This window comes from Salvelinus namaycush, chromosome 3 (assembly GCF_016432855.1).
Source record: "Salvelinus namaycush isolate Seneca chromosome 3, SaNama_1.0, whole genome shotgun sequence".
NCBI lineage: Eukaryota > Metazoa > Chordata > Actinopteri > Salmoniformes > Salmonidae > Salvelinus > Salvelinus namaycush.
This window is the reverse complement of record NC_052309.1, coordinates 25,363,230-25,390,701: the sequence shown is the minus strand read 5'-3', so window position 1 is coordinate 25,390,701 and position 27,472 is coordinate 25,363,230. Positions and strand designations below refer to the sequence as shown.

Here is a 27,472-nt window from a genome sequence, read left to right as displayed (position 1 = left end):
GACAAACGTTACCTTATCCTAGTGAGATTTACACGGGTATCAAAACGTCGAGGCGGTTTAAGCCTGCACGAAACACAGACCTTATTTGAAGTAGATCAAGACATTCTCTATGGAAGACATGAACGGTAAAATAACGAAGGAACCCCTTTCAAGTTCAGCCGCAAGTTATTACAGGAATTATAACGCGTCAACTATTTCTCTCTAAACCATATACCTTTGACTAATCCGCCCCTGAACGAGGCAGAACGTTCCTAGGCCGCCATTGAAAATAAGAATGTGTTAACTGACTTGCCTAGTTAAATAAAGATTAAATAAAGGTGTAAAATTTCAAAAAATAATAATAATCGGCAAATCGGCGCCCCAAAATACCGATTTCCGATTGTTATGAAAACTTGAAATCGGACCGATTTAATCGGCCATTCCGATTAATCGGTCGACCTCTAATTTCTACCAAATACTACCAAATACAACCAAAACAGACTGAACTCTTTTTAAGGGTTTCATTTACTTCATTAGCTGTGGCTGCTGATGCGTATATGGTTGAATCATTAGCATACATGGACACACATGCTTTGTTTAATGCTAGTGGCAGGTCATTGGTCAAAAAATTAAATGAGTAAAGGGCCTAGAGAGCTAACAGTACAGCTCCCACAATTTCTTTCAACCAATCAGTAATTTGTGTCAGTGCAGTACATGTTGAGTGCCCTTCTCTATAAGCATGCTGAAAGTCTGTTGTTAATTTATTTACAGAGAAGTAGCATTGTATTTGGTCAAACAGTTTGCTAAGAGCTAGCAGCAAGCTGATAGGTCTGCTGTTAGAACCAGTAAAGGCCGCTTTACCACTCTTGGGTAGCGGAATGACTTTGGCTTCCCTCCAGGCCTAAGGTCAAAGAATTTCCTCTAGACTTAAAGATTAAGGTAAGACAGATAAGAGTAGCTATAGAGTCAGCTACCATCCTCAGTAGCTTTCCATCTAAGTTGTCAATGCCAGGAGTTTTGTCATTATTAAAAAATAAAAATTATACATGAGTACGATGGCTCATTGTTGGCATTTCCTGCCTAAGTTTGCCCACTTTGCCAATGAAGTAATCATTAAAATAATTGGCAACATCAAAATGATTTTGTGATGAATAAGCCATCTGATTCGATGAAAGATGGAGTTGAATGTCTTTCTGCCCATAATTTAATTTAAAGTACTATAATTTTTTCCATCATTCTTTATATCATTGATCTTGACTTCATAATATACTTTATTCTTTTTGTTGAGTTTAGTCACATAATTCCTCAATCTGCAGTAAATCAGCCAGTCAGATTAGCCACTCCTTTTGCCCCATCTCTTTCAACCATACAGTTATTCAATTCCTCAATCTATGGAGCCTTAACAGTTTTACCAGTCAGTTTCTTAACAGGTGCATGTTTATCAATAATTGAAGAAGCAATTTCATAAATTCATCAAGTGCAGCATCTGGATGCTCCTTATTAAATCACATCAGACCAACAAATATTTTTAACATCACAGCTAAATCTTTTGTATGATATCTTACACTATTTTAGGCCCAGGTTTTTATTTTTTTACTTTGGCTTTCCTGGATATTGCCACTGCATCTAATGGGTACAGATACAGCTTTTAAACAAAGTTCTACAGTATTTGTAAAAATGTGATCAATACATGTGGATGACATTCACTGCCTTCTTGGTAAGCAACTAGTGTAGAATTGGCCTTTTTGTTTTAGGTTATTGTCCTGCTGAAAGGTGAATTCATCTCCTAGTGTCTGGTGGAAAGCAAACAACCAGGTTTTTGCCTGTGCTTAAATTCCATTCTGTTTTATTTTTTATCCTGAAAAACTCCCCAGTCCCTAATGATTACAAGTTAGGTTCTTATTTTTCAGAGTAAATAACTCACGGACACTAGAGAAGCTTTAACCAAGTGTAATTATTCCTAAAGGTTCTGTACAGCTGTAATCAGACAGCAAAACATTTCTTTCTTCACAGTTATATACATCCTACTTAAAACACTCCTCCTCCAATCCTTACAGTTTATGGCTCCACAGGAAGCTAATAAAGAGGGTAACAGGATGACAAACCTTTATTACTACCTTAAAAGAATCTGTCCTCACCTCCTGACCTCAACACATTCCTTCATCTAATCCATAGATGTCCATTGTTTTTCATCAGAGAACCATTCACTTCTGACATAACCCAGTCTCTTTCATTTCCTATCTCAATGATCAAAGTTTAGCCGATTCCAACACAAGCATACCCATAACATGATGCAGCCTCCAGTATGCTTGAAAATATGGAGAGTGGTACTCAGCAATGTATTGGATTTGCCCATAACATAACACTTTGTATTCAGGACAAAAATGTAATTGCTTTGCCACATGTTTTGCAGTATTACTTTAGTGCCTTGTTGCAAACAGGATGCATGTTTTTAAATATTTTTATTCTGCACAGAATTTTTTCTTTTCACTCTGTCAATTCGGTTAGTTTTGTGGAGTAACTACAATGTTGGTGATCCATCCTCAGTTTTCTCCTATCACAGCCATTAAACTCTGCAACTTTTAAAGTCACCATTGGCCTCATGGTGAAATCTGAGCGGTTTCCTTCATCTCTGGCAACCGAGTTAGCAAGGACGCCTGTATCTTTGTAGTAACTGGGTGTATTACATTTACATTTACATTTAAGTCATTTAGCAGACGCTCTTATCCAGAGCAACTTACAAATTGGTGCATTCACCTTATGATATCCAGTGGAACAGCCATTTACAATAGTGCATCTAAATCTTTTAAGGGGGGGGGGAGGGGGGTTAGAAGGATTACTTTATCCTATCCTAGGTAATCCTTAAAGAGGTGGGGTTTCAGGTGTCTCCGGAAGGTGGTGATTGACTCCGCTGACCTGGCGTCGTGAGGGAGTTTGTTCCACCATTGGGGTGCCAGAGCAGCGAACAGTTTTGACTGGGCTGAGCGGGAACTGTACTTCCTCAGAGGTAGGGAGGCGAGCAGGCCAGAGGTGGATGAACGCAGTGCCCTTGTTTGGGTGTAGGGCCTGATCAGAGCCTGAAGGTACGGAGGTGCCGTTCCCCTCACAGCTCCGTAGGCAAGCACCATGGTCTTGTAGCGGATGCGAGCTTCAACTGGAAGCCAGTGGAGAGAGCGGAGGAGCGGGGTGACGTGAGAGAACTTGGGAAGGTTGAACACCAGACGGGCTGCGGCGTTCTGGATGAGTTGTAGGGGTTTAATGGCACAGGCAGGGAGCCCAGCCAACAGCGAGTTGCAGTAATCCAGACGGGAGATGACAAGTGCCTGGATTAGGACCTGCGCCGCTTCCTGTGTGAGGCAGGGCGTACTCTGCGAATGTTGTAGAGCATGAACCTACAGGAACAGGCCACCGCCTTGATGTTAGTTGAGAACGACAGGGTGTTGTCCAGGATCACGCCAAGGTTCTTAGCGCTCTGGGAGGAGGACACAATGGAGTTGGCAACCATGATGGCGAGATCATGGAACGGGCAGTCCTTCCCCGGGAGGAAGAGCAGCTCCGTCTTGCCGAGGTTCAGCTTGAGGTGGTGATCCGTCATCCACACTGATATGTCTGCCAGACATGCAGAGATGCGATTCGCCACCTGGTTATCAGAAGGGGGAAAGGAGAAGATTAATTGTGTGTCGTCTGCATAGCAATGATAGGAGAGACCATGTGAGGTTATGACAGAGCCAAGTGACTTGGTGTATAGCGAGAATAGGAGAGGGCCTAGAACAGAGCCCTGGGGGACACCAGTGGTGAGAGCACGTGGTGAGGAGACAGATTCTCGCCACGCCACCTGGTAGGAGCGACCTGTCAGGTAGGACGCAATCCAAGCGTGGGCCGCGCCGGAGATGCCCAACTCGGAGAGGGTGGAGAGGAGGATCTGATGGTTCACAGTATCAAAGGCAGCCGATAGGTCTAGAAGGATGAGAGCAGAGGAGAGAGAGTTAGCTTTAGCAGTGCGGAGCGCCTCCGTGACACAGAGAAGAGCAGTCTCAGTTGAATGACTAGTCTTGAAACCTGACTGATTTGGATCAAGAAGGTCATTCTGAGAGAGCTAGCAGGAGAGCTGGCCAAGGACGGCACGTTCAAGAGTTTTGGAGAGAAAAGAAAGAAGGGATACTGGTCTGTAGTTGTTGACATCGGAGGGATCGAGTGTAGGTTTTTTCAGAAGGGGTGCAACTCTCGCTCTCTTGAAGACGGAAGGGACGTAGCCAGCGGTCAAGGATGAGTTGATGAGCGAGGTGAGGTAAGGGAGAAGGTCTCCGGAAATGGTCTGGAGAAGAGAGGAGGGGATAGGGTCAAGCGGGCAGGTTGTTGGGCGGCCGGCCGTCACAAGACGCGAGATTTCATCTGGGGAGAGAGGGGAGAAAGAGGTCAAAGCACAGGGTAGGGCAGTGTGAGCAGAACCAGCGGTGTCGTTTGACTTAGCAAACGAGGATCGGATGTCGTCAACCTTCTTTTCAAAATGGTTGACGAAGTCATCCGCGGAGAGGGAGGAGGGGGGGGGGAGGGGGAGGAGGATTCAGGAGGGAGGAGAAGGTGGCAAAGAGCTTCCTAGGGTTAGAGGCAGATGCTTGGAATTTAGAGTGGTAGAAAGTGGCTTTAGCAGCAGAGACAGAAGAGGAAAATGTAGAGAGGAGGGAGTGAAAGGATGCCAGGTCCGCAGGGAGGCGAGTTCTCCTCCATTTCCGCTCGGCTGCCCGGAGCCCTGTTCTGTGAGCTCGCAATGAGTCGTCGAGCCACGGAGCAGGAGGGGAGGACCGAGCCGGCCTGGAGGATAGGGGACATAGAGAGTCAAAGGATGCAGAAAGGGAGGAGAGGAGGGTTGAGGAGGCAGAATCAGGAGATAGGTTGGAGAAGGTTTGAGCAGAGGGAAGAGATGATAGGATGGAAGAGGAGAGAGTAGCGGGGGAGAGAGAGCGAAGGTTGGGACGGCGCGATACCATCCGAGTAGGGGCAGAGTGGGAAGTGTTGGATGAGAGCGAGAGGGAAAAGGATACAAGGTAGTGGTCGGAGACTTGGAGGGGAGTTGCAATGAGATTAGTGGAAGAACAGCATCTAGTAAAGATGAGGTCAAGCGTATTGCCTGCCTTGTGAGTAGGGGGGGAAGGTGAGAGGGTGAGGTCAAAAGAGGAGAGGAGTGGAAAGAGGGAGGCAGAGAGGAATGAGTCAAAGGTAGACGTGGGGAGGTTAAAGTCACCCAGAACTGTGAGAGGTGAGCCATCCTCAGGGAAGGAACTTATCAAGGCGTCAAGCTCATTGATGAACTCTCCAAGGGAACCTGGAGGGCGATAAATGATAAGGATGTTAAGCTTGAAAGGGCTGGTAACTGTGACAGCATGGAATTCAAAGGAGGCGATAGACAGATGGGTCAGGGGAGAAAGAGAGAATGTCCACTTGGGAGAGATGAGGATCCCAGTGCCACCACCCCGCTGACCAGAAGCTCTCGGGGTGTGCGAGAACACGTGGGCAGACGAGGAGAGAGCAGTAGGAGTAGCAGTGTTATCTGTGGTAATCCATGTTTCTGTCAGTGCCAAGAAGTCGAGGGACTGGAGGGAAGCATAGGCTGAGATGAACTCTGCCTTGTTGGCCGCAGATCGGCAGTTCCAGAGGCTGCCGGAGACCTGGAACTCCACGTGGGTCGTGCGCGCTGGGACCACCAGGTTAGGGTGGCAGCGGCCACGCGGTGTGAAGCGTTTGTATGGTCTGTGCAGAGAGGAGAGAACAGGGATAGACAGACACATAGTTGACAGGCTACAGAAGAGGCTACGCTAATGCAAAGGAGATTGGAATGACAAGTGGACTACACGTCTCGAATGTTCAGAAAGTCAAGCTTATGTTGCAAAAATCTCATTGACTAAAATGATTAAAATGATGCTGTACTGCTGGCTGGTGAAGTAGGCTAGCTAGCAGTGGCTGCGTTGTTGACTTTGTTTGAAAGTGTTGCTGGCTAGGTAGCCTCGATAACTGGCTAGGTAACCTCGATAACTGGCTAGATAACTGGCTAGATAATTACTCTAAACTACACAATTATCTTAGATACAAAGACAGCAAAGACAACTATGTAGCTAGCTAACACTACACTAATCAAATCGTTCCATTGTACTGTTTCGGTAGAAGTTGGCTAGCTGGCTAGCTGGCTAGCTAGCAGTGTTGACAACGTTAGGACGGCGAAAATAGCTGGCTAGCTGACTTTGTTTGAAAGTGGAGCTGGCTAGGTAACCTCGATAACTGGCTAAATAATTACACAATTATCTTAGATACAAAGACAACTATATAGCTAGCTAACACTACACTAATCAAATCGTTCCGTTGTAATGATTCGGTAGAAGTTGGCTAGCTGGCTAGCTAGCAGTGTTGACAACGTTAGAAGATTCGATAATTCGATAATAATCTAAACTACACAATTATCTTTGATACAAAGACGGCTATGTAGCTAGCTAAGAAGAAAGTGCTAAGATCAAACAAATCAAACCGTTGTACTGTAATGAAATTAAATTAAATGTAATACTACCTGTGGAGCGAAGCGAAATGCGACTACTCGCTCCAACCCGGAAGTGCCGGAAGTATTGATACACCATCCAAAGTGCAATTAATAACTTCACCATGTTCAAAGAGATATTCACTGTCTTTTTTAAAATTTTGACCTATCTACCAATAGGTGCCCTTTGTATTTATTAGGGATCCCCATTTGCTGCTGCTAAGACAGCAGCTACTCTTCTTGGGGTCCAAATACAGTAAAGCACTTACATTACATATACAGTACCAGTCAAAAGTTTGGACACCTACTCATTCCAGGGGTTTTCTTTATTTTACAATTTTCTACATTGTAGAATAACAGTGAAAACATCAACACTATGAAATAACACAGTAAACAAAAAAAGCTTTATAAAATAGTTTGATTTGTTTTTGAGATTCTTCAAAGTAGCCACCCTTTGCCTTGATGATAGCTTTGCACACTCTTGGCGTTCTCTCAACCAACTTCATGAGGTAGTGACCTGGAATGCATTTCAATTAACAGGTGTGCCTTGTTAAGGTAATTTGTGGAATTTCTTTCCTACTAAATGCATTTGAGCCAATCAGTTGTGTTTTGACAATGTAGGGGGGTATACAGAAGATAGCCCTATTTGGTGAAAGACCAAGTCCATATTATGGCAAGAACAGCTCAAATAAGCAAAGGGAAACGAAAGTCCATCTTTACTTTAAGACAATCCGGAAAATGTCAAGAACTTTGAACGTTTCTTCAAGCGCTATGATGAAACTGGCTCTGGTGAGGACTGCCACAGGAAAGGAAGATCCAGACTTAACTCTGCTGCAGAGTTAACTGTACCTCAGATTGCAGTCCAAATGAATGCTTCAAAGTTCAAGTTGCAGACATCTCAAAATCAACTGTTCATTGGAGACTGCGTGAATCAGGCCATCATGGTGAAATTGCTGCAAGGAAATCACTACTAAACGACACCAATAAGACGACACTTGCTTGGGCCAAGAAACACGAGCAATGGACATTAGACGGGTGGAAATCTGTCCTTTTGGTCTGATGAGTCCAAATTTGAGATTTTTGGTTCCAACTGCCAGGTCTTTGTGAGACACAGAGTAGCTGAACGGATGATTTCCGCGTGTGTGCTTCCCACCGTGAAGCATGGAGGTGGTGTGATGGTGCTTTGCTGGTGACATGGTCAGTGATTTATTTAGAATTCAAGGCACACTTAACCAGCATGGCTACCATAGCATTCTGCAGTGATACGCCATCCCATCTGGTTTGGGCTTAGTGGGACTGTCATTTTGTTTTTCAACAGGACAATGACCCAAAACACCTCCAGGCTGTGTACGTGCTATTTGATCAAGAAGGAGAGTGATGGAATGCTGCATCAGATGAGCTGGCCTCCATAATCACTCGACCTCAACCCAATTGAGATGGTTTGGGATGAGTTGGACCGCAGAGCGAAGGAAAAGCAGCCAACAAGTACCCAGCATATGTGGGAACGCCTTCAGGACTGTTGGAAAAGCATTCCAGGTGAAGCTGGTTGAGAGAATGCCAAGAGTGTGAAAATCTGGCTACTTTGAGGAATCAAAAATATTATTTTGATTTGTTTAACACTTTTGGTTACTACATGATTCCATGTGTTATTTCATAGTTTTGATGTCGTCACTATTATTCTATAATGTAGAAAATAGTAACAATTTAAGAAAGACCCTTGAATGAGTAGGTGTCCAAGCTTTTGACTCGTACTGTGTGTTTAATATACTATCTAGATACAAAAGTGTCTGATCACAGAACATTCCATAGAACTCTAGAAAAATACCACCATTACTAAAACATTTAACTCATTCATAGTAAAAGCTATTAGTATTCTGATTTCAGATGATCAATCCTTGCAAAATAAGGAAGGCTCAATATGCTCCATCTTCATTAGGGAGTTGTGTTAATGGCAGTTTGGGAAGAAAGCGTGTAAGACACACTGTTTCTGTTATTGTCTCCCCCCACCTCCAGGTGTCACCTGTTTTCCTCATTAGTCCCTGGGTATTTATTCCTGTGTTCCCTGTTTGTCTGTTGCCAGTTCGTCTGGTCAAGTCAACCAGCGTGTTTTTCCGTGCTCCTGTTTTTCCCCTTCTCTGTTTTTGCAAGTCCTCCCGGTTTTGACCCCTGCCTGCCTCTACTCTGAACCCGTCTGCCTGACCGTACTGCCTGTCCTGACCTCGAGCCTGCCTGTCCACGACCCTTCTCTTGCCTGCCTTTTGGATTATAATTAATATCAGAGACTCAAACCATCTACCTCCCATGTCTGCGTCTGGGTCTCGCCCTGTGCCCTTATAGTCTCATAGTAATGAATGTCTCGGGACGAGATGGGCAAGGCAACGTAACCCTAATGAATTACCTTCCAGTGCATGCATTATAACATTGGCTGAAATAGTACTCACACATAACTATTTCATGTTTCTAAATGATTTCTTTATTCAGACGAAGGGTACTGCTATGGGATCCCCCATGGCTTCTTACTATGCTAATTTGAATGTGGGTTACATGGAGAAACAGTCTATTTTCAATCCTCTCAAAACTGTTTTCTTGCCTATCATCATTATTTGGAAACGGTATATTGATGATATTTTTGTTCTATGGAAGGGTGATGTAAAACAGCTCCAGGCGTTCCATGCTTTTCTTAACTCCTGTTCTGAGCATCTGAGATTTACTATGCAATCTGATAGACATCAAATTAGTGTTCTTGATCTTGTGTGAAGATAATGTTCTATACACTGACCTTTACAGGAAACCTACTGATCGTAGCAGTTTGTTGAGGGCTGATAGCTGTCACCCACTTCCCTTGAAAAACAGTTTGCCCTACAGCCAATTCTGTCGAATCAAAAGAATTTGTAAAAAACAGATTGACAGAAATATGGCTGAGACGCAAAGAAAATTCAAGGAGAGAGGGTACAAAAATGGTCAGATTAATACTGCCACTGAGAAAGTTCTAAACAAAACGAGACATGAACTTTCAAGGTCAGTCTCGCAAAAATAAGCATCCTTGCGTTCTAACTACCCGCTATTCAAAGTGCTCTGAGCAAATGAAGGGAATCGTTCAAACATTGGCACATTCTAAGATCCGATGATAGTATTGGTAATGTGTTTTCGGACCTTCCCTTGGTCGTATTCTCGCGGGGCAGAAATATCAGAGAAACTGAAACTCTGATTTACCACCCCAAGATTTCCCTGCACAACGTGTATTTGCGCCCCTACTGGATGGCAACTACAAGTGTAGTGGCTATGCTCAATGCAATGGCACTTATAAATGTAGGTCCTTCAAACACCCCCAAACAGGGAAACAGATCACAAATCAAAAGGTGTTATCACGTGCTCCACTAAGGCAGTTATTTATCTTATAACTTGTCCTTGTGGTAAAAATCTGGGTAAAACAAAGCGCAAATTAAAAGTACTAATCTCGGAGCATCATTAGATGCAAAAACTCGATTTACCCAGTTGCGGCACACTTTTTGGAAGCAAACCACTCGATTTTGTCTCTACGTTATATTGGCATCGAACATGTCACCCTCCCTAGGAGTTGGGGTGACCTTGACAATTTATTGTTAAAACGAGAGGCTGCCTGGATCTTTAATTTAAAGACCCTTGCTCCCTTCGGTCTTAACGTAGACTTTGATCTGAAGCCATTCTTGTGATTGTGATTTTGCTATTGTAAATGTTTGTAGGCTTCTGTAGGCAAATTGTATCTATGATCGTACACTATCCATTTGTTTTTTGTATGCTATTTTAATGAGAATTAACTAATGATATCAGGCCACACCCGGCCATGATTACAGACAACTGTGTGTGTCTTGACACACATATATATATATATATATATATATATATATATATATATATATACACTGCTCAAAAAAATAAAGGGAACACTTAAACAACACAATGTAACTCCAAGTCAATCACACTTCTGTGAAATCAAACTGTCCACTTAGGAAGCAACACTGATTGACAATAAATTTCACATGCTGTTGTGCAAATGGAATAGACAAAAGGTGGAAATTATAGGCAATTAGCAAGACACCCCCAATAAAGGAGTGATTCTGCAGGTGGTGACCACAGACCACTTCTCAGTTCCTATGCTTCCTGGCTGATGTTTTGGTCACTTTTGAATGCTGGCGGTGCTCTCACTCTAGTGGTAGCATGAGACGGAGTCTACAACCCACACAAGTGGCTCAGGTAGTGCAGCTCATCCAGGATGGCACATCAATGTGAGCTGTGGCAAGAAGGTTTGCTGTGTCTGTCAGCATAGTGTCCAGAGCATGGAGGCGCTACCAGGAGACATGCCAGTACATCAGGAGACGTGGAGGAGGCCGTAGGAGGGCAACAACCCAGCAGCAGGACCGCTACCTCCGCCTTTGTGCAAGGAGGAGCACTGCCAGAGCCCTGCAAAATGACCTCCAGCAGGCCACAAATGTGCATGTGTCTGCTCAAACGGTCAGAAACAGACTCCATGAGGGTGGTATGAGGGCCCGACGTCCACAGGTGGGTCAGTCATGGTCAGACTGGCTGAGTTTCTCAGCCAGTCGAAATCATGAATCAGCTGGCATTTTTATGGATATATACAAAGAAATGTAAATTGAAAAAATGTTAAACGAAGTGCATCTAGTTTGGTGTCTTTCCAGCTTCAGTTTGAAGTGATTGTGTTAGCTGTGTTGTTGGCTAGCTCCTCTAAACAACAGTGTACTGACGTGAGCACATTTTCTATGCCAGGTGAAATCGTGCCTCATTAGCTCATTGTTATGGATGTATCCAAATAAATGTCACTAGAAAACAGCTTAAACAAATGTAAATGCAGCTACTTTGTTATTTTGGTTGCACTGTTTGACGTGACTGTAAGATAGCCGTAGTTGGCTGGCTAGCAAGCAAGGGATAAGAACGTTGCCAGCCAGCATGGCAATAGAACATTTAGAATGAACGACTGGCTCGCGTCCATGGATACAGAACAAAAAGACAACTACTGGGTCGCATCTCTGGCAACCGAACCGATATAACCCTAGATGTGTGTCGGGACTATATCTCGTGGACGGATGAAATATTATGAATGAATTCATCAAAATGTTAATGAAAATGTTGGTAACCCGTTGTATAAAAATGATGATGCACTCAACAGGTTGTATTTAAGTGAATGCGTCGAAGCCGGTGTTGAGGATATATTGGTATGGTTATAGCGTGCCAATATATCCTCCAAACACCGGCTTCGAGGGCATTATCACTTAAATAGAACATCTTAAGTTCTATTATTACATTGAAAGATACTGATCTAATTATTAGTTAACATCTTTCTCTGAAAAATGCTGTCCCCACTAAGTCAGCAACGAAACACACACTTTAAAAGACTATATAATTAATGTGCCACAATCCTACAAATATCACTAGGTAGACACTTTAAAACATTAGTGCTGTGAAAAGCACCAGAAATGGACGGCTTTCCCATAGAATTATATTTACAATTTTGGGACAAAGTAAAGCCCTTTTTACACAAATGACAACATGTCACTCAATTCAGTGCTTCCTAGTTTCATGTATCAAACAATTATTTCAGTTATATTACTATCAGGAAAATCTGGAGAGTCCCCTGCTAATTACAGAACCATACATTGAATAAACTGACAAAAACAAAGCTCATAAGCAATACAGTGGCAAAAGTCTTACCAGACTTGATACATAATCAAACAGGGTTTATTAAAAATAAACACTAACAAACACATACAAGAACATGTTCCAGCTGAAATACATGTATTACAAATATTATATACATGTCATAAAGCAAAAATATATACAAATACATTATCTGATAAAATTGCTTTAGAAAGGGGCACAAGAGAGGGATGTCTTCTCTTTCTCCCCCAATTCTGTTTGCTCTGGCAATTGAACCGCTTGCAGAAATAATTAGACTGGACCCAAACGTAACAGGTCTCGGTATAGGTTGACATGAATATAAACTGAATTTATTTGCAGATAATCTTCTGATATACCTGACCAATATTGAAAACTCAATGCTCCCCTTGCTAAAATATTTTTTTCAGAATACTAAAATCTCTGGATATAAAATGAACGTGGAAAGAAAACACAATGGCAATAAAAAAATAACTCATGATCTACAACAATCATTTAAGTGGACCAGAAAAAAAAAAAGACTTAGGATGCTTAATAATTGACAAAATAAATATAACTGTAACCCATTAACAATATAAAAGCAGATCCCATAAATCCACCATGCTGCCTTGTTGACAAAATGACAGTGGCACAGATTACTGTTTGATTTGAGAATAGCACTCCTCCCTGCCCGATGACGTGATGGTCCTTTGCCTGGCTCTGCATCTCAGCATAATCAAATCCACACAATGATCATAAGAGCAGCTCCTCACCACTTTGACAGCTCGAACGCAGTTACCAGTGATTTTACACCCCAGACACTGCCAAAACAACAGATATGCGGGTGTCGTCTGTTGCCGGTTAACACTTGATCTCATTGAATCTAAGCCTTGATTAGCTAAATAAACTGTTCTCTCTGTTTCAGGTTGTATGGAGGTACACAGGGGTGGTGCCTGAGAATGCTCCAGCCAACGTCAGAGTGATGAAGTGGCTTCCTCAGAATGATTTGCTGGGTTGGTTTAATCTCTAATCAGTTATAGTGTTATATATTTATAATAGACCATTTAGGGGAAGTTACAGAAGGGCACTATTCTCAGTGAAACCAACACACTACTGTTGTTTATGTTGTTGCAAGATAAATACTTAATCTTCTCCTTTATTTTAATGTCAACACCCTCGTGGTGAATGTTCTGTGTTCATAAGATTTTATGTTCTATGTCCGGTTCTAGGCCACCCCAAGGTCAAGGCCTTCATCACCCATGGAGGAACCCACGGTATTTACGAGGGGATCTGTAACGGCGTTCCCATGGTGATGCTGCCATTGTTTGGTGACCAGGGTGACAACGTACACCGCATGGCAGTGAGGGGAGTAGGGGAGGTGCTCAGTGTGTTCGACGTCACCTCAGACAAACTGGTGGAGGCCCTCAACAAGGTCATCAATGACAAGAGGTCAGACATCATGCTAACATAATACTAGGATGTAATAATGTTACAAGGACATCATGTTATAGGTAATTCCATGGTAACGGAATTACGCTTTGACTCAGATTTTTCACTTTAAAATGTATGCCAAACGATAACCATCGATTTTAAAAGTTTAACAAACCATACAGCTCTATGCACAAGGATTACTTTGAACAATTTACACAGAAAATTTCACAAAAGCACATTTACTGGAAGAACTTTGCAGATACAATGTTTGGTAACATAATTACGGTAAAATCTCCCTCTAGTGTGTTCTACTGTACTCTGTGATGTCTAAACTTGTAAAACATAGAAGTCCATGATTGGTTCAGATTTGGTCAGGCCAGGGCAGACTGACCAAATTTCAACTACTTTTCAAAGTCCAGTAAGAGCCGGGAGAGGTGACATTAATTGGAGAGAGAGAGAAGAGATGGTGCGGGGTTGTCCAGACTATTTTCACAGTGTTGCTTTAACCATCAGACGACAGAAAGAAAACATTTGAGCTGAACAAAGTATGCCAGTGAAAGGGAGGACAGTAGCAGGTGACCCAACTGTGGTTTGTGACTATCATGATTTTGCATGGTAGCCAATTTGAGATTTTTTCTGTAATTCCGTTACCGATTTGGAAACAGAATTACGAGTTTTAATCACTTAATTATTCATAAAAAGTTGATATCACTAAAAACACTAACTAATTGGTAAGTCTACCTTTACTTGTTACTTCTATGAATTCATTATCCTCCCTCAGGAGGTTTTCTGAAAAGGAATTAAGGCACAAGGCAATGTTTCTTAAACGTACCGAAGCCAAATAATTTCTCAAATGAAATCATCAAATCAAATGTATTTATATAGCCTTTCTTACATCAGCTGATGTCACAAAGTGCTGTACAGAAACCCAGCCTAAAACCCCAAACAGCAAGCAATGCAGGTGTAGAAGCACGGTGGCTAGGAAAAACTCCCTCGAAAGGCCAAAACATAGGAAGAAACCTAGGGAGGAACCAGGCTATGAGGGGTGGCCAGTTCTCTTCTGGCTGTGCCGGGTGGAGATTACAACAGAACATGGCCAAGATGTTCAAATGTTCATAAATTACCAGCATGGTCAAATAATAGTAATCACAGTGAACAGGTCAGGGTTCCATAGCCGCAGGTAGAACAGTTGAAACTGGAGCAGCAGCACGGCCAGGTGGACTGGGGACAACAAGGAGTCATCATGCCAGGTAGTCCTGAGGCATGGTCCTAGGGCTCAGGTCCTCCGAGAGAGAGAAAGAAAGAGAGCATACTTAAATTCACACAGGACACCGGATAAGACAGGAGAAATACTCCAGATATAACAGACTGATCCTAGCCCCCCCAACCCACTCAAATAAGTGTTGATATTGGCAGGGTTCTTTAATTCAACATTGTGTTTTGATGTATTTCTAGTACCTTTTAAGACTTTTTCTGGTAGATGATGTCTAAGACCCCTTTTCCATCTGTTTGACCAGAAATAAGTGTTTGCTTATTCCTAATTATTTGGATGGAAAATGGTTGAAAAATGTATATATGCCTTGATAACAAAACAAAAAATTACGCTTAGCTTTCATTTGACATGCTCCTATGAACTTCACATGTTGGTGGTCATGTGTCCTTTTATATGGAAATGTATTTATATAATAATAGGAGATACTGTAAACTCAAGATGCAGTGCAAACAGTACAGAGACCAAATCCTAACTTAAAATCCACACACATTGAGTTTCAGTACAAATATATGGTCAGCAATCCATTATTGGAGGTGACAGTCGGAGTTCCTCGTTAGAGGAACCTACTTCCTTCACTGGTACAGTATTAGCAGCCATGAGTTGTCTATGAGGAGATGGCAACCTTGATGCATTCCTCATGTTCTCTATCCTTCCTCCTCAGTTACAAGGAGAAGATGCTAAAGCTGTCAACGGTGCATAAGGACCGTCCCATTGAGCCGCTGGACCTAGCCGTGTTCTGGACAGAGTTCGTGATGCGCCACGGAGGAGCCGACCACCTGAGACCCGCTGCTCACGACCTGAACTGGATCCAGTACCACAGTCTGGACGTGTTTGCTCTGCTACTTACTATAGTTCTCACTGTTGTCATGGTCACCGTTAAATGCTGCAAAGTCTGCTTCCGCAAGTGCTGTGGAATGATTTGGACAATGAAGATGAAGAGTGAGTGAATGTCCTTCCTGTGGCTTAGGCTGGGATTCAATCCGAGGCTGGTTGTAGTGCGCTGTCAACAATAATGTGCCTTTTACAGGCAATGTTTCCACGTTTGCTGTGATCGCATTCACATTACACGCTGCAGATGTCAGCTCAATCAACTCAAATTACCTTCAAATGTTAAGCGTGCTATAACGCTATGGATTGAATCTACAAATACATTTTCATAAAAAGTTTTGTCCCTTTTCATTGCCGTTGGAGTGAGAGGAAATAACTTTCCAATGAGCACTTGAACACAGCAAAATAGAGAACTACATTACCCATGAGATGAGAAACCGGAAATAACCAGTAGGCTATAGTAAAATAAAATATCATACCACTTTTTGTTACCGTTAGATCTCTGCAGGAGACTTGCTAACTGTACATTTACGTAGTTTAGCCAACACTTATCCAGTGCGACTTACATTTTTTATACTGGTGCCCCGTGGGAAACAAACCCACAATCCTGGTGTTGCAAGCACCAGCCAACAGTTTTGATTGTTAGAAAGTTTATGATTCTACCAGGATGCATCAGGAGGATAAAGATGACAACTCCACCCGAGGAGTTTATTAGCTTGACTGACTTCACGAGCTGTGGTAGCGACCAAACCTTCTGATTGATTTTATCAAGTAGTGTAGTAGAGTTAACCATTGAAAGAAGTTGTCACAGTTCTAGTCAGCTTAAGGGGTGGCTGTCCTGTAAGCACCAATGGTCTGGTCTACTTAGTTCATTGACCGTATATGAACCAGAAAAAAAGAGGAAGTGGGATGTCTCACTTCCTCTTCTGCTATTGATCCTGCCACAAAATAAAAAACTGTTACAAAACCCATAACTAGCCTACGGATATTGTTGCACTTGGTTTGCTCGCCCAGACCTTGTTCTGGGTGTAGCAGGAATATCCATGATTACTTTTGGTGTTGGTGGTTCTGGCAATGCGGTGTGTCATTTTGGGGTATTGTGTGTAGATTGACAAGGATTTTTTTTTATTGAATACATTTTAGAATAAGTCTGTAACATAACAAAATGTGGAAAAAGTCAAGGGGTCTGAATACTTTTGAAATTCACTGTGTTACGCTAAGCGTGAAGACACTTGAATCTTCACCTGCATAGCGTTGTTGTTCTCGGGTCCATTCATAGGGATGATGTGATGTCTGTTCCTGCGGACAGACCCGTGGGAAACTTCCACCATGTAGGATTGTGGTGCTGCATGTTCCCTCAGCACTGTTCCTGTGACTTTTGAGTCAGTCACACACACCTGTTTTCCAGGTGGGAGTCTGCTGAGATTGCTAACTCTGTGACGCTTGTTGAAGCGTTATTGTTCCGCACTCCTTCTCTCCTTTTCCTTTGAGCTGACCGTAGCTGTGTTTAAGAGTGATGGGTCTAGCAGCGATGGGAGTGTTGGCACTGTGGTATGAAGCTGTCAAGCTGAAGCCATTCTAGAGTGGAGTTGACCGATAGGCCAGCAAAGCAAGTGCGGTCTGCCTCTCCGTTGCTTTGCGGGAACTTTGGACTACTGGTGACATTGCAAAATCCATACTCTTCAGCAGAGGGGTCTTCCGGAGAACGGAAAGGGGTCTTCCGGAGAACTGAGGCCAATTGTCCGTAACCAGGACCTCAGGTACCCCATGGCAGGCGAAGATGGACTTCAGATGAACTATGACTTCCGCAGACTTTGTTAGTGACAGGTTTGTGATTTTCAGAGTGAACAAGTCTGTTCCCAGTCTTTGACAGGGTCTCTCAGGAAGTTGTGATGGTATGAGTGGGTGTGGATATCAGCTCCTCCTTCAGCTCTTTGAAGGCTCTGACTTGGTCGGCCCCCCAGTACCAGTGATTTTTCTTTGAGAGTAGGTCTCTGAGAGGTTTGTCATTTTCTGCTAACTGGGGGATGAACTTTCCCAGTTGGTTCACCATTCCTCAAACTCTGCAGCTCGCTGATGTTGGATGGCTTCGCCTTCTCCTTGGCAGCCTCTCTTTGCCGGGTCGGGCTGTCCTTCTTTGTCCGAGATGTGACTCAGGAACTTCACTTCCTCCTTTGACAGGTCACATTAGTCCATGTTCAGAGTTCAACCGGCTTTTTCCATCTTCTGAAATGCGGCATGAAGTCTTGTCATATCATGTCTTATCATGCTAAGACTTATTAAGTCTTATCATGCTCCTCCTGTGTTTGGCCCAAGACCAACACATCGTCCATGTGACAGACCACACCTTCCAGGCCTTCAGTGACCTCTTTCACCATTCTGTTCTGGAAGTGTTCAGGTGCTGAAGCGATGCCAAAAGGCAGACGGTTGAAGTACTAATGTCCGAAAGGTGTGATGAAGGTTGTTAGCTTAACTGACTCCTCGGCTAGCGGGATCTGCGAGAAGCCCATGTTCGCGTCGAACTCACTGAAGATCTTCGCCCCGGCTAGTGAGCCATGGGTCTGTTCGACAGTGGGAAGTATGTATTCTTCTCTACACAATGACTCATTGAGACTGGTGAAATTGACACATCCGCACGTCTCCGTTCTTCTTAAGGACAACCACCATGCCGGCGCACTAGTCCGTGGGCTCCTTTACTCAAGTGACAATCTTGAACCCTTGAACATGTGCTATCTTGACTTGTGGCAGCAATGTCAGAGGAATCTGTCGTGGAGTGAGTAGGGCTATGCGCCAGGTTTCAGCTTGATGGTATATGGTTGTTCTACTGTGCCAAGACCACTGCATAGCTTAGGATAGCGTTCTTTCAGTGTCTGTAAATCAATGCTGTTGAGTCGAGCAACTAGCTAAAGTTTTGTGATCGCTGGTCTGCCTAGTAAAGCTGTGTGTAGATCTCTGATGACATACACCTCCTCCAGTGTCTCCTTTTCTCCCTTTCCTAGATCCACACTTGTGTCACGCCGATCACGTCCAGCGGCACTCTTCCTGGTCCTAGCAGAGGTTTTGTTGGTTTTTGTAGAGCTGGCTTGCTGGTTCCTGCAAAAATGTGATTGAACACATTGTCTGGGATAACAGTCACATCGGCACCAGTGTCTATTTAGAAATTCACATTTCTAAATGTGATCCCAGACAATGTGTTCATGAGCCGTAAACAACATTTATTCTCGTTTACGGCTCATGATGACATACACACATGTTGGTAATGTCCATTTTTCCCACAGGAGTGACACACTACTTCATTAGCTGTACACTGTGCTCTTGGATGTGCACTTTGACTGCCTTTTGTCATTAGCATTTTCATGGCTAGCTTTCTCACGCTGGAATTTCAGTTTCCACTTGCTGCCTTTCCACCTCGCAGGCAACCTTGCTGCTTTTTCACTTCTTCAATTTGCCTTGCCATCTCTAATTAGTTCATCTCTAATTAGTTCATCAACAGTCCATAGTTGCAATACTCTGCTATGCCATAGAAGAAAAGATTCCACTGTTTAATTTTCATGGTAAAGCGTGCTCTCATAGATCACGTTCTTTTTTACAATAAAGAATCCATGAAATCCGTCTCTTATTTGTCATACTGTTTTTGCTCGAGTTCATTTAGGTTTAGACCCCTCAAAACATAATCTGCTTCGTCGCCCATACAGTACGAGAGTATTTATCTGGTTCTCCTCGGTAGATGTGTGAAGATTACTCACATTACGAAAGTGCTCAAACCTCCTAATCCATTTGGTCCATTCGGTCCATTCTTGAGGTTTACAAAAATCGAACCGCTTCGGCGGCTGTATGCTAAATGTAACACTTGGACCTGTATGCGCTTGTATCTGTGCCCCTCCTGCTACACCTTGCACGGGTGGCTAGCCTCTTCCAGGCACTGCTCCTGGTGGCTGCTGCACTTCTCCCGCGACGTCTTCCATGCTGATTAGCCTCCTCGATTTTCTTCCCCAAACTTTTCAACCCGGTACTGTAAGCTAAACTCTGTTAGCAAATCCACTCATTCTCGTCCACTTCTGACACCATGTCATGTAATCAAACTTTTCTGTACATGAGTAAAATAACTACTAACGGTGTGTCTTTACGAAGGCACATTTATTGCTAACTTGACGTTGCTTCACATTACAAGGCACATGAGAGAGAGAGATGCTTTCCTCTTGGACTCCTACATTCCCACAGGCCCTCATTAGCATATGGCCAATCAGGATGCAATATGCAAATAACACTACAGACAGTGGCGGATGTTTAACTTTTTTTTTGTAAATATGTGAACATATTTGTTGTGTATTGTTTCTTGTTCTAGATCAACCAACCTGCGCTTCGCTTAGCCTAATACAGTGCATTTGGAAAGTACTTAGACCCCTTGACTTTTTCCACATTTTAATGTTACAGCCTTATTCTAAAATGGATTAAATACATTTTTTCGTCATCAATCTACACACAATACCCCGTAATGACAAAGCGAAAAGATGTTTTAGATTTTTTTGGCAAATGTATAAAAAATGTAATACTTTATTTACATAAGTTTTAATACCCTTTGCTATGAGATTCGAAATTGCGCTCAGGTGCATGCATCCTGTTTCCATTGATCATCCTTAAGATGTTTCTACAACCTGATTAGGGTCTACCTGTGGTAAATTCAATTGATTAGACATGATTTGGAAAGGCACCACCTGTCTATATAAGGTTCGACTGTTATCAGTGCATGTCAGATCAAAAACCAAGACATGAGGTCGAAAGAATTGTCCGTAGAGCTCCGAGAGAGTATTGTGTTGAGGCACAGATCTGGGGAAGGGTACCAAAAAATGTCTGTAACATTGAAGGTCCCCAAGAACACAGTGGCCTCCATCATTCTTAAATGGAAGAAGTTTAGAAGCACCAAGACTCTTCCTAGAGCTGGCAGCCCGGCCAAACTGAGTGTAACAGTTTTTAGCTTCCGTCCCTCTCCTCGTCCCTTCCTGGGCTCGAACCAGAGACCCTCTGATATGCTCAGCCTAATCTGCCTAATCCAAGCCAATTTGGCTACGTACACCCTGTGAGTGTACTTACTTGGGGCATGCCCTATCATGTTAAAGTACGTACAGTCCATGATGAGACCGGAAGTGGTATATATTAATAACCCCAAGAAAAAGTTTGTTTACAATGTAAGGGTAAGAATCCAAGCCTAAAAAGACTAAAGGAGCCACAGGTCAAGGAGGGAGTGTCGCAAATGAGCCTGGTCAATATGACCTGATGAGTCCTCCAGCCCGCAGTCAGGACTCTGGTAACAAGGAAGAATAAGAAGGACAAGAAGAACACCCAACCACAAGCAGCTAGAGAGCAGCATAAACGCAGGGAGGTGATGGGTGCAAGTAGACTGTATGAAGATGTTCCTCTGCTGGAGGGAGGAGGTTCATCTTATATGGCAACACCCCTGTCGAACTCAGGCCCTGGGATAGAGCTGGTGGAGCTGCCGAATGGCACATGGGCCATGAACAGATGACACCGTGGATTGCCGTAACATATGAAGGAAACAATGTGTTACAAAAATCTGTGTAGATATCACGTGTAAAGGAGACAATGTGTTATGTAACTTTGCTTAAATGTCATGTGCAAGGGGGAGGATGTGTTGTGTGGCTGTAGTCAAGGGCTTGGACAAAATGTATAAATACCAATGTAAAAGATAGGGAAAGAGCAGAAGCTGATTGATGTATTAGAAGAGTGAAGACTTTGGGGCGAGCATAGTGCTTCATTACTATTGTTAGAAGAAACTGTGGAGTGCAATTGCTATAAAAAATTCGATAAAATCCATCAACTGTAAAGCTGGGGAACCAAAAAGAGATGTGTTACTGGTTTTCATTTACTAGTTTACTAGTTTACTTAATTTATTTGTTGAATAATGTGTTAAGAAGTAAAGTAACATAACAACTATAGGCTTAGGGGGTTCACCTTAGGTGCCCTCCTGCCAGACAATATTGTGGGCTAGAGCAGGAAACCAAAGGGGAGCTTGAGGGTAACTGTGTCAAAGGTACATTAATGGAGTACTGGGAGTCTAGCCTATAGGGCCTTTGTCTACCCAAAGTGCTGAACCCCTGCCTTCAGCTAGAGGATTTAGTTGAAACCCTATACCTGGGACTTAGCGAGCGTGACTCATCTGTGAGGGTGCTGTCCGGTCAATTAGAAAGGAAGGACCAGCCGCTAGCAGGAGTATCTGAGCTTATAATAAATAGTGTAACCCCGTTGTGGAACGTAACTTCCGTCTACAGTGAGAAGGAAGTAGTAAGAGCCGTGCCACTAATGAAAATAGTACAGAGTGGGCTATACATAAATATTGGATTGCTCATTGGTGCTATACACAAACATAGCCCTGGCTGACGGATTGTATACCGTGTCACAAACTACCTGTGAAGTGTAATCAGTAGGAAGGTGTGAGCTAACCTCTGTAGCAAGCAGGGATAGACCAAGAGGGATGACCAGTTGTTAAAGTGGAGTTTAGGGCTCTACTGTTAAAAACAGTTTAGGGTAGGAAGACAGGGAGACCGACTCCCCTGGAAAGAGGCTCATACCACGGGATAATCCAGGCCTACGTGTGGTGGGAGTTGACCCACCCTGTGAGGTCAAGAGAAGATCCACAGGCAAAGACTACCCACACGTGAGTGAACCTAGTAGGATCGCCAGGGAGGCCCGTACTAGTCACCTCGACACTAGCTAACAAAACATACAGTACAGATAAATTCTTTAAATTCATTATCTTACACAATATTTTATCACAGCACTGGCAAACCATGGTTGGCGAACACTCTGACCTTTGTCCCGTCATAAGGTTTATGTCCATTCTAATATTCTAAATCCTAATTTATAATTCTATACCCATGTGGCTGTGGGTAGAGCATGGCGCTAGCAATGCCAGGGTTGTGAGTTTGATTCCCACAGGGTACCAGTATGAAAATGTATCCACTTGCTACTGTAAATTGCTCCTCTGCTACATACCAGAATTTTATTGGTCTTTTTTAAATGTATGCTGGGTATCCTCTCTTTTGTCTTTACTGATCTAAATATAGACAAGGTGATCCAATGTGGTGGATGTCTACCAGGCAGGAATTTGCCTTCACCTGTCCCCTTCTGTCGGTGCAGATGGACCACTTTCAACCATTGAGATGCAGCCGTAGTTTGGTAACATCAGGTGTACTCTGGGAACTGTAGTCCTCGTAATCCAGCAAATCACAAAGGTGTTTTTGATTTTGTAAAAAAAAAAATGTTGAAGACAAAAAAACACAGTTCATCAGACTTTGCTGTAGGCAAGAAGTCATTATACATTCCCTTAAACTGATACGCAAAGAAAATGTAAAGAGTGTAATGATGCTGTTTCTGGTGTGTGATCACCATCCTGACCTGTCCCCACTAACTGAGTTGACCCTGCCTGTTAAGTGCATCCATGTACATGGATGAAATGTCGCTTTTCATTTGCACTAAAATGGTTTGAGATGTTTCCTTTATCTTTCAATAAAAGCCCTCAATGTCTTGTCTTTCTGCTATTTTATATGAGGGGGTGGGGGGAGATTAGACAGTTTGGAATGAAAATTCAATGCTGCCTTGCATAACGATCTGGAGTATTTATACACATAATTGTGTTATTCAAAGGCTGTCACATTCCTAGGAAATCAGGGCAGCAAAGTTATACAAACAATATAATTACTTGTTGAGTCAGATGAGCATCATTTAATTTATAACTTGAGTTGATCACAGAGCCAAAGCAAAGTAGCAGTTACTGGAATTATCACTCAAAGATAAAGTGTTTTACAGAAAGTAAGCATAGGAAACATACAAGACATTGATTCACACCAACTGACATAACAGTAGCTTTTGCAATTGCCATATCAACAGAGTTGACTGGAATTTGTTTCAGTTTATACAAACAAAAACAGTATCACACAAAAAAAATCCATAAAATTATTAATATTTAATCAATACTCTAGATCGAGGGCCACTGTACATACTAGTGACAACTGCTAACCAGAATAGTACTATCCTCACTAAAGTGCCTGTGAGAGGAAGCTAAGACTATTGAGACGCAGCCACAGTGTGTGTCCTCAAGGAGAGGTGGTGTTGAAGGTGCCCCCCCCCCCCGGGCGTCGGCGGGAGGCAAAGTGGAGAAGTCCTTGCGAGTGAGCATGATGACGTTACTCAGTTTTCGTAGTAACAGGAACTGCAAGAAGTCGGCCACCATAGCGCAGGAATCCAGGTGCTGCAGCAGGTACAAAGAATAACTCATGTAACAACTGTAACACAAACATCAGGTTATGTTGGAAACGTAGGGGTTGTGGTTTAAAAATAAAAGTAAGGGGCTAGGGTGAAAGTAGGGGGTAAGGTTAAGGTTTAGGAACTTGGAGTTCATCTGCATGTCCTCATCCCACACCAGACGCTTCTTCTCAAACCCTGGCGTATCATCCCTCACCTAGACACAACACACAAACATGTAAATAGGGGAACACTCATAAGTGTGTATGCGTGTGTACCCACACAGTGAGCAGCAGGAAGCTCATGCTGACGGGAGAACCCATCTGCACTCAGCTGGCTTAAACAGGAACAGGATATGACATCACACAGGGGGATAGAGATTGCAGGAGCAGTATGTCCCAGGTTTCTCTGTTGTAGGCCGGGTTACTGTAAACTGGGACAACCGTCTGCACCCAGGATCCTTCTGATCCCAGATAAACCACACACACACACACACACTTATGAGTAGGGCAGACTAAAACAACTGACATATACACTCCACACACATGCAAGCACACACTCACATATGTGGAGGTTGGGCCAAAGGAGAGAAAGATCATGTTTTCCAGGATGTTCTTCCTCAGAGGGAGCAGCCTCAGAAGCAGCAGGTTAGAGCCCTCACACACTAACCCCTTCAGAGGACAGAGGGTAAGACAGTCTGCCTCCTCACCTCGCGCACACACACGTTATATACCTGAAGGCTGTAACAGAGCACATCGGGAAACACACACTCTTCCCCCTTTCTTACAGTAGTGACTTCATTCCCCACCAGCTTTCGTCACTCTGGACCATGTGACACTTCCTGTCCAATCGGTGTTCCTGAAGCTGAGAGGAGAGGACTGATGGGAATGTAACTTTGTAGAGTTTGATGTTTTAGTCTACTAATGTTTTGTAAGATGATCTAGACTGGTCTAGCCTGTGTGAACCAGTTCTGTCTGGTTCAGACTGGCTTACCTTGACATACTCATGGTGGTTCTGCTCCAGTGTCCCCAGATTCATAGGCAGGTAGAGAAACAGAAACAGTAAAAAAGACTTAAAGTCCAAGTCTCAGACCCGATCTCAAACTTCCTTCTCCACCTGTGTCTCGCATCTCCCTCCCCGTCTTACCAGTGATGGCTGTACAACAGGGTGTGTTGTCGATAGCTCAATGGCTGTGTGCGTGCAGCAGTTTGCTCCCCGAGACGGGCCCTATCCAGTCACCTTGAACTCTTCCAACTCTTGCCCCCCTTGGACACAGAAAGTCTTCAAACACACACACACTGCAGTGCTGCGGTCCATACACAGAGCACGCACTATTCAAGTAGCTATCAAGCAAACACATCCTCACATGACTAGCTAGTAGCCTATAAGTAAGTAGCCTGTGTATAAATGGTTAGCTAGCTAGACACACAATACAATATCAAGTAGTTACTTAGCTAGCTAGCTTAAAATGCTAACTAGAGATTGTAGTTGTCACGTGAACAGCCGCTAGGTAACATTAGTTGGCTACAGAATTACAATTATCAAGTCACTCAACTAACATTTGTAATGATTTGACCAAGAACAAAAATTACACTCAACAGAGACTATGTGGCTAGCTACTGTAGCTGTACTAGGAACAATAAATGCACCCAGTTCGGCAACACCCTCCCTTTTCCCCGCCTACCTTGATAATGCTTGTTTTTCCGATATCCGAAGTGAAGAAAGCAGAACGAAAAAGGCAGATTTCTGTCAATTTCGCACAACTTCAAATAACAGATAACAAGCGGTGAAATGATTCTGTCATGCTGCTTAATGAAGGATAACCATTGGCCACAATATACACTGACCTAATTCAGTAGTCATTTCAACATCGTCTTCTCTCTCCTAGTAGGTCCTGTAGCTAGCTACATGTCAGAGCTGTGCCTATACCCGACAACCCTCGTCTCACTGCCTTGACCTGTTGCTGCGACTCTTCCTAGTCTCTATGAATGAGTAATTACAAATGTTGTTACAACCAGCAGCACATACTGAGTGTCTGTCTCTCTCGGTCTTGTCTGCAGAGCAGACACTAACCTAGACCAGTGTGCAAAATTAAATAATTAAATGTAGTGTTGAAAGCAATTCACCCAAACCAAGCCACGTTGAATCTGACCCAGAACGCAGTTCCACCTCGAAATTCCAGCCCTGGGTTTACCATCACCTTGGTGATCATGGTGCTTTACCTCCTCTGATGAATAACCCTGTTCTGAAGCAGTACTCTAAAATCAGTATAATCTCTGTGACATACCAGTCTGTTGTCTTTCAGATCACATCTTTTGGACTGGCTGGAGGAATGACCACCAAGGAGACTGTGTGCAGAACACTAACAAAACTCCTGACAAATGCCATGAACTGGAGAGGGGCCAATGGGAAGGAGGCATTCGAACCACTTGCCCTGGGTGGCACTGTTTTTGTCACACGTATGGGTCTCTCTCTCTGGGTTTGAATTAAACTAGTGCTTCTATTTAATGATTTTACCTACCATACTGACTGTCCAAGCTCAGTGTTGAGGCAAAATACAAAACCTCTCTTTTGGAAACAAAATGATCAAGTGATATGATTATATTCATATACAGGTTTAAGCTCATGATCTTATTGAGTTGATGCAAAAGGGACAAACTGACTTTTCCATAACAAATAGAAGAAGAAAAAACATTCTGGATTCAATAACCAACAGTGGGAATAGATTAATACTCCTTTAAAAGTGCCTTCCCAGTAAAACAATCTTGAATCATCCCTCTGTTGTCTCTGTTTTCTGCAGGTGCCAACATCAATGCTCAGATATCAGTAATCAGTGATGGTCTGTCTCGTCTAACATGTGTTGATTCATACTGCTTTTTAAAAATAACTTTGCATGGGTGAGTTGGATGGATGGATTCAATGGAGTCAATGGATGGATGGTCCATTGTGTGTCTACAACTGTCTCCACACTGACAGGAAAAGACATGCACTGCTGTGAAGGATCCTGACTGACGCTTCAAATGGCACAGTTACTTAAGAGACTGTCTGTTTGACAGGCATTTATCAAAAGGAAACACCCAGAACACTATCCCTAAACACAGTGAATAAAGTAATTGTTTGATTGAACCTGTTTTATCATAAACTAATTACATGTTGACTACATATTTTGTTACCCTTTCCTGATATAATTTCATAAATCCTGACTGCTAGCTCTAGTTTTGTCACGCCCTGACCTTAGAGAGCCTTTTTTATGTCTCTATTTGGTTTGGTCAGGGTGTGACTTGGGTGGGTATTCTATGTTCTTTATTTCTATGATTTGTGTTTCTATGTTTTGGCGGGGTTATGGTTCTCAATCAGGGACAGCTGTCTATCGTTGTCTCTGATTGGGAATCATACTTAGGCAGCATGTTTTGCCACCTTAGGTTGTGGGATGTTGTTTTTTGTTAGCTCTGTGTAGCCTTCAAGACGTGTCGTTTGTTGTTCTTTTGTTGTTCTTTTGTTGTTTTGTTTGGTGTTCGGTTTTAATA

General features: G+C 43.1%; 1 protein-coding gene and 1 long non-coding RNA gene across 2 annotated transcripts in view; one reads left to right on the top strand and one right to left on the bottom strand.

Moving 5' to 3' along the window:
* The window catches only part of LOC120045119 (UDP-glucuronosyltransferase-like), a 29,318-nt gene extending 9,198 nt beyond the window's left edge, over window positions 1-20,120 (top strand). The window contains exons 3-5 of the mRNA XM_038990011.1: window positions 13,080-13,167; window positions 13,384-13,603; window positions 15,520-20,120. Coding sequence (XP_038845939.1) covers window positions 13,080-13,167; window positions 13,384-13,603; window positions 15,520-15,805 — 594 coding nt within the window. The 3' untranslated portion in view covers window positions 15,806-20,120. The remainder of the gene's footprint in view (window positions 1-13,079; window positions 13,168-13,383; window positions 13,604-15,519) is intronic.
* Window positions 20,121-23,416: 3,296 nt separating this feature from the next.
* LOC120045125 lies at window positions 23,417-25,564 on the bottom strand. Its single transcript, XR_005476627.1, has 2 exons — window positions 24,939-25,564; window positions 23,417-23,952 (listed from the first exon to the last, which is right to left on the bottom strand). It is a non-coding gene; the product is annotated as an uncharacterized LOC120045125 (long non-coding RNA).
* Window positions 25,565-27,472: the final 1,908 nt, after the last annotated feature.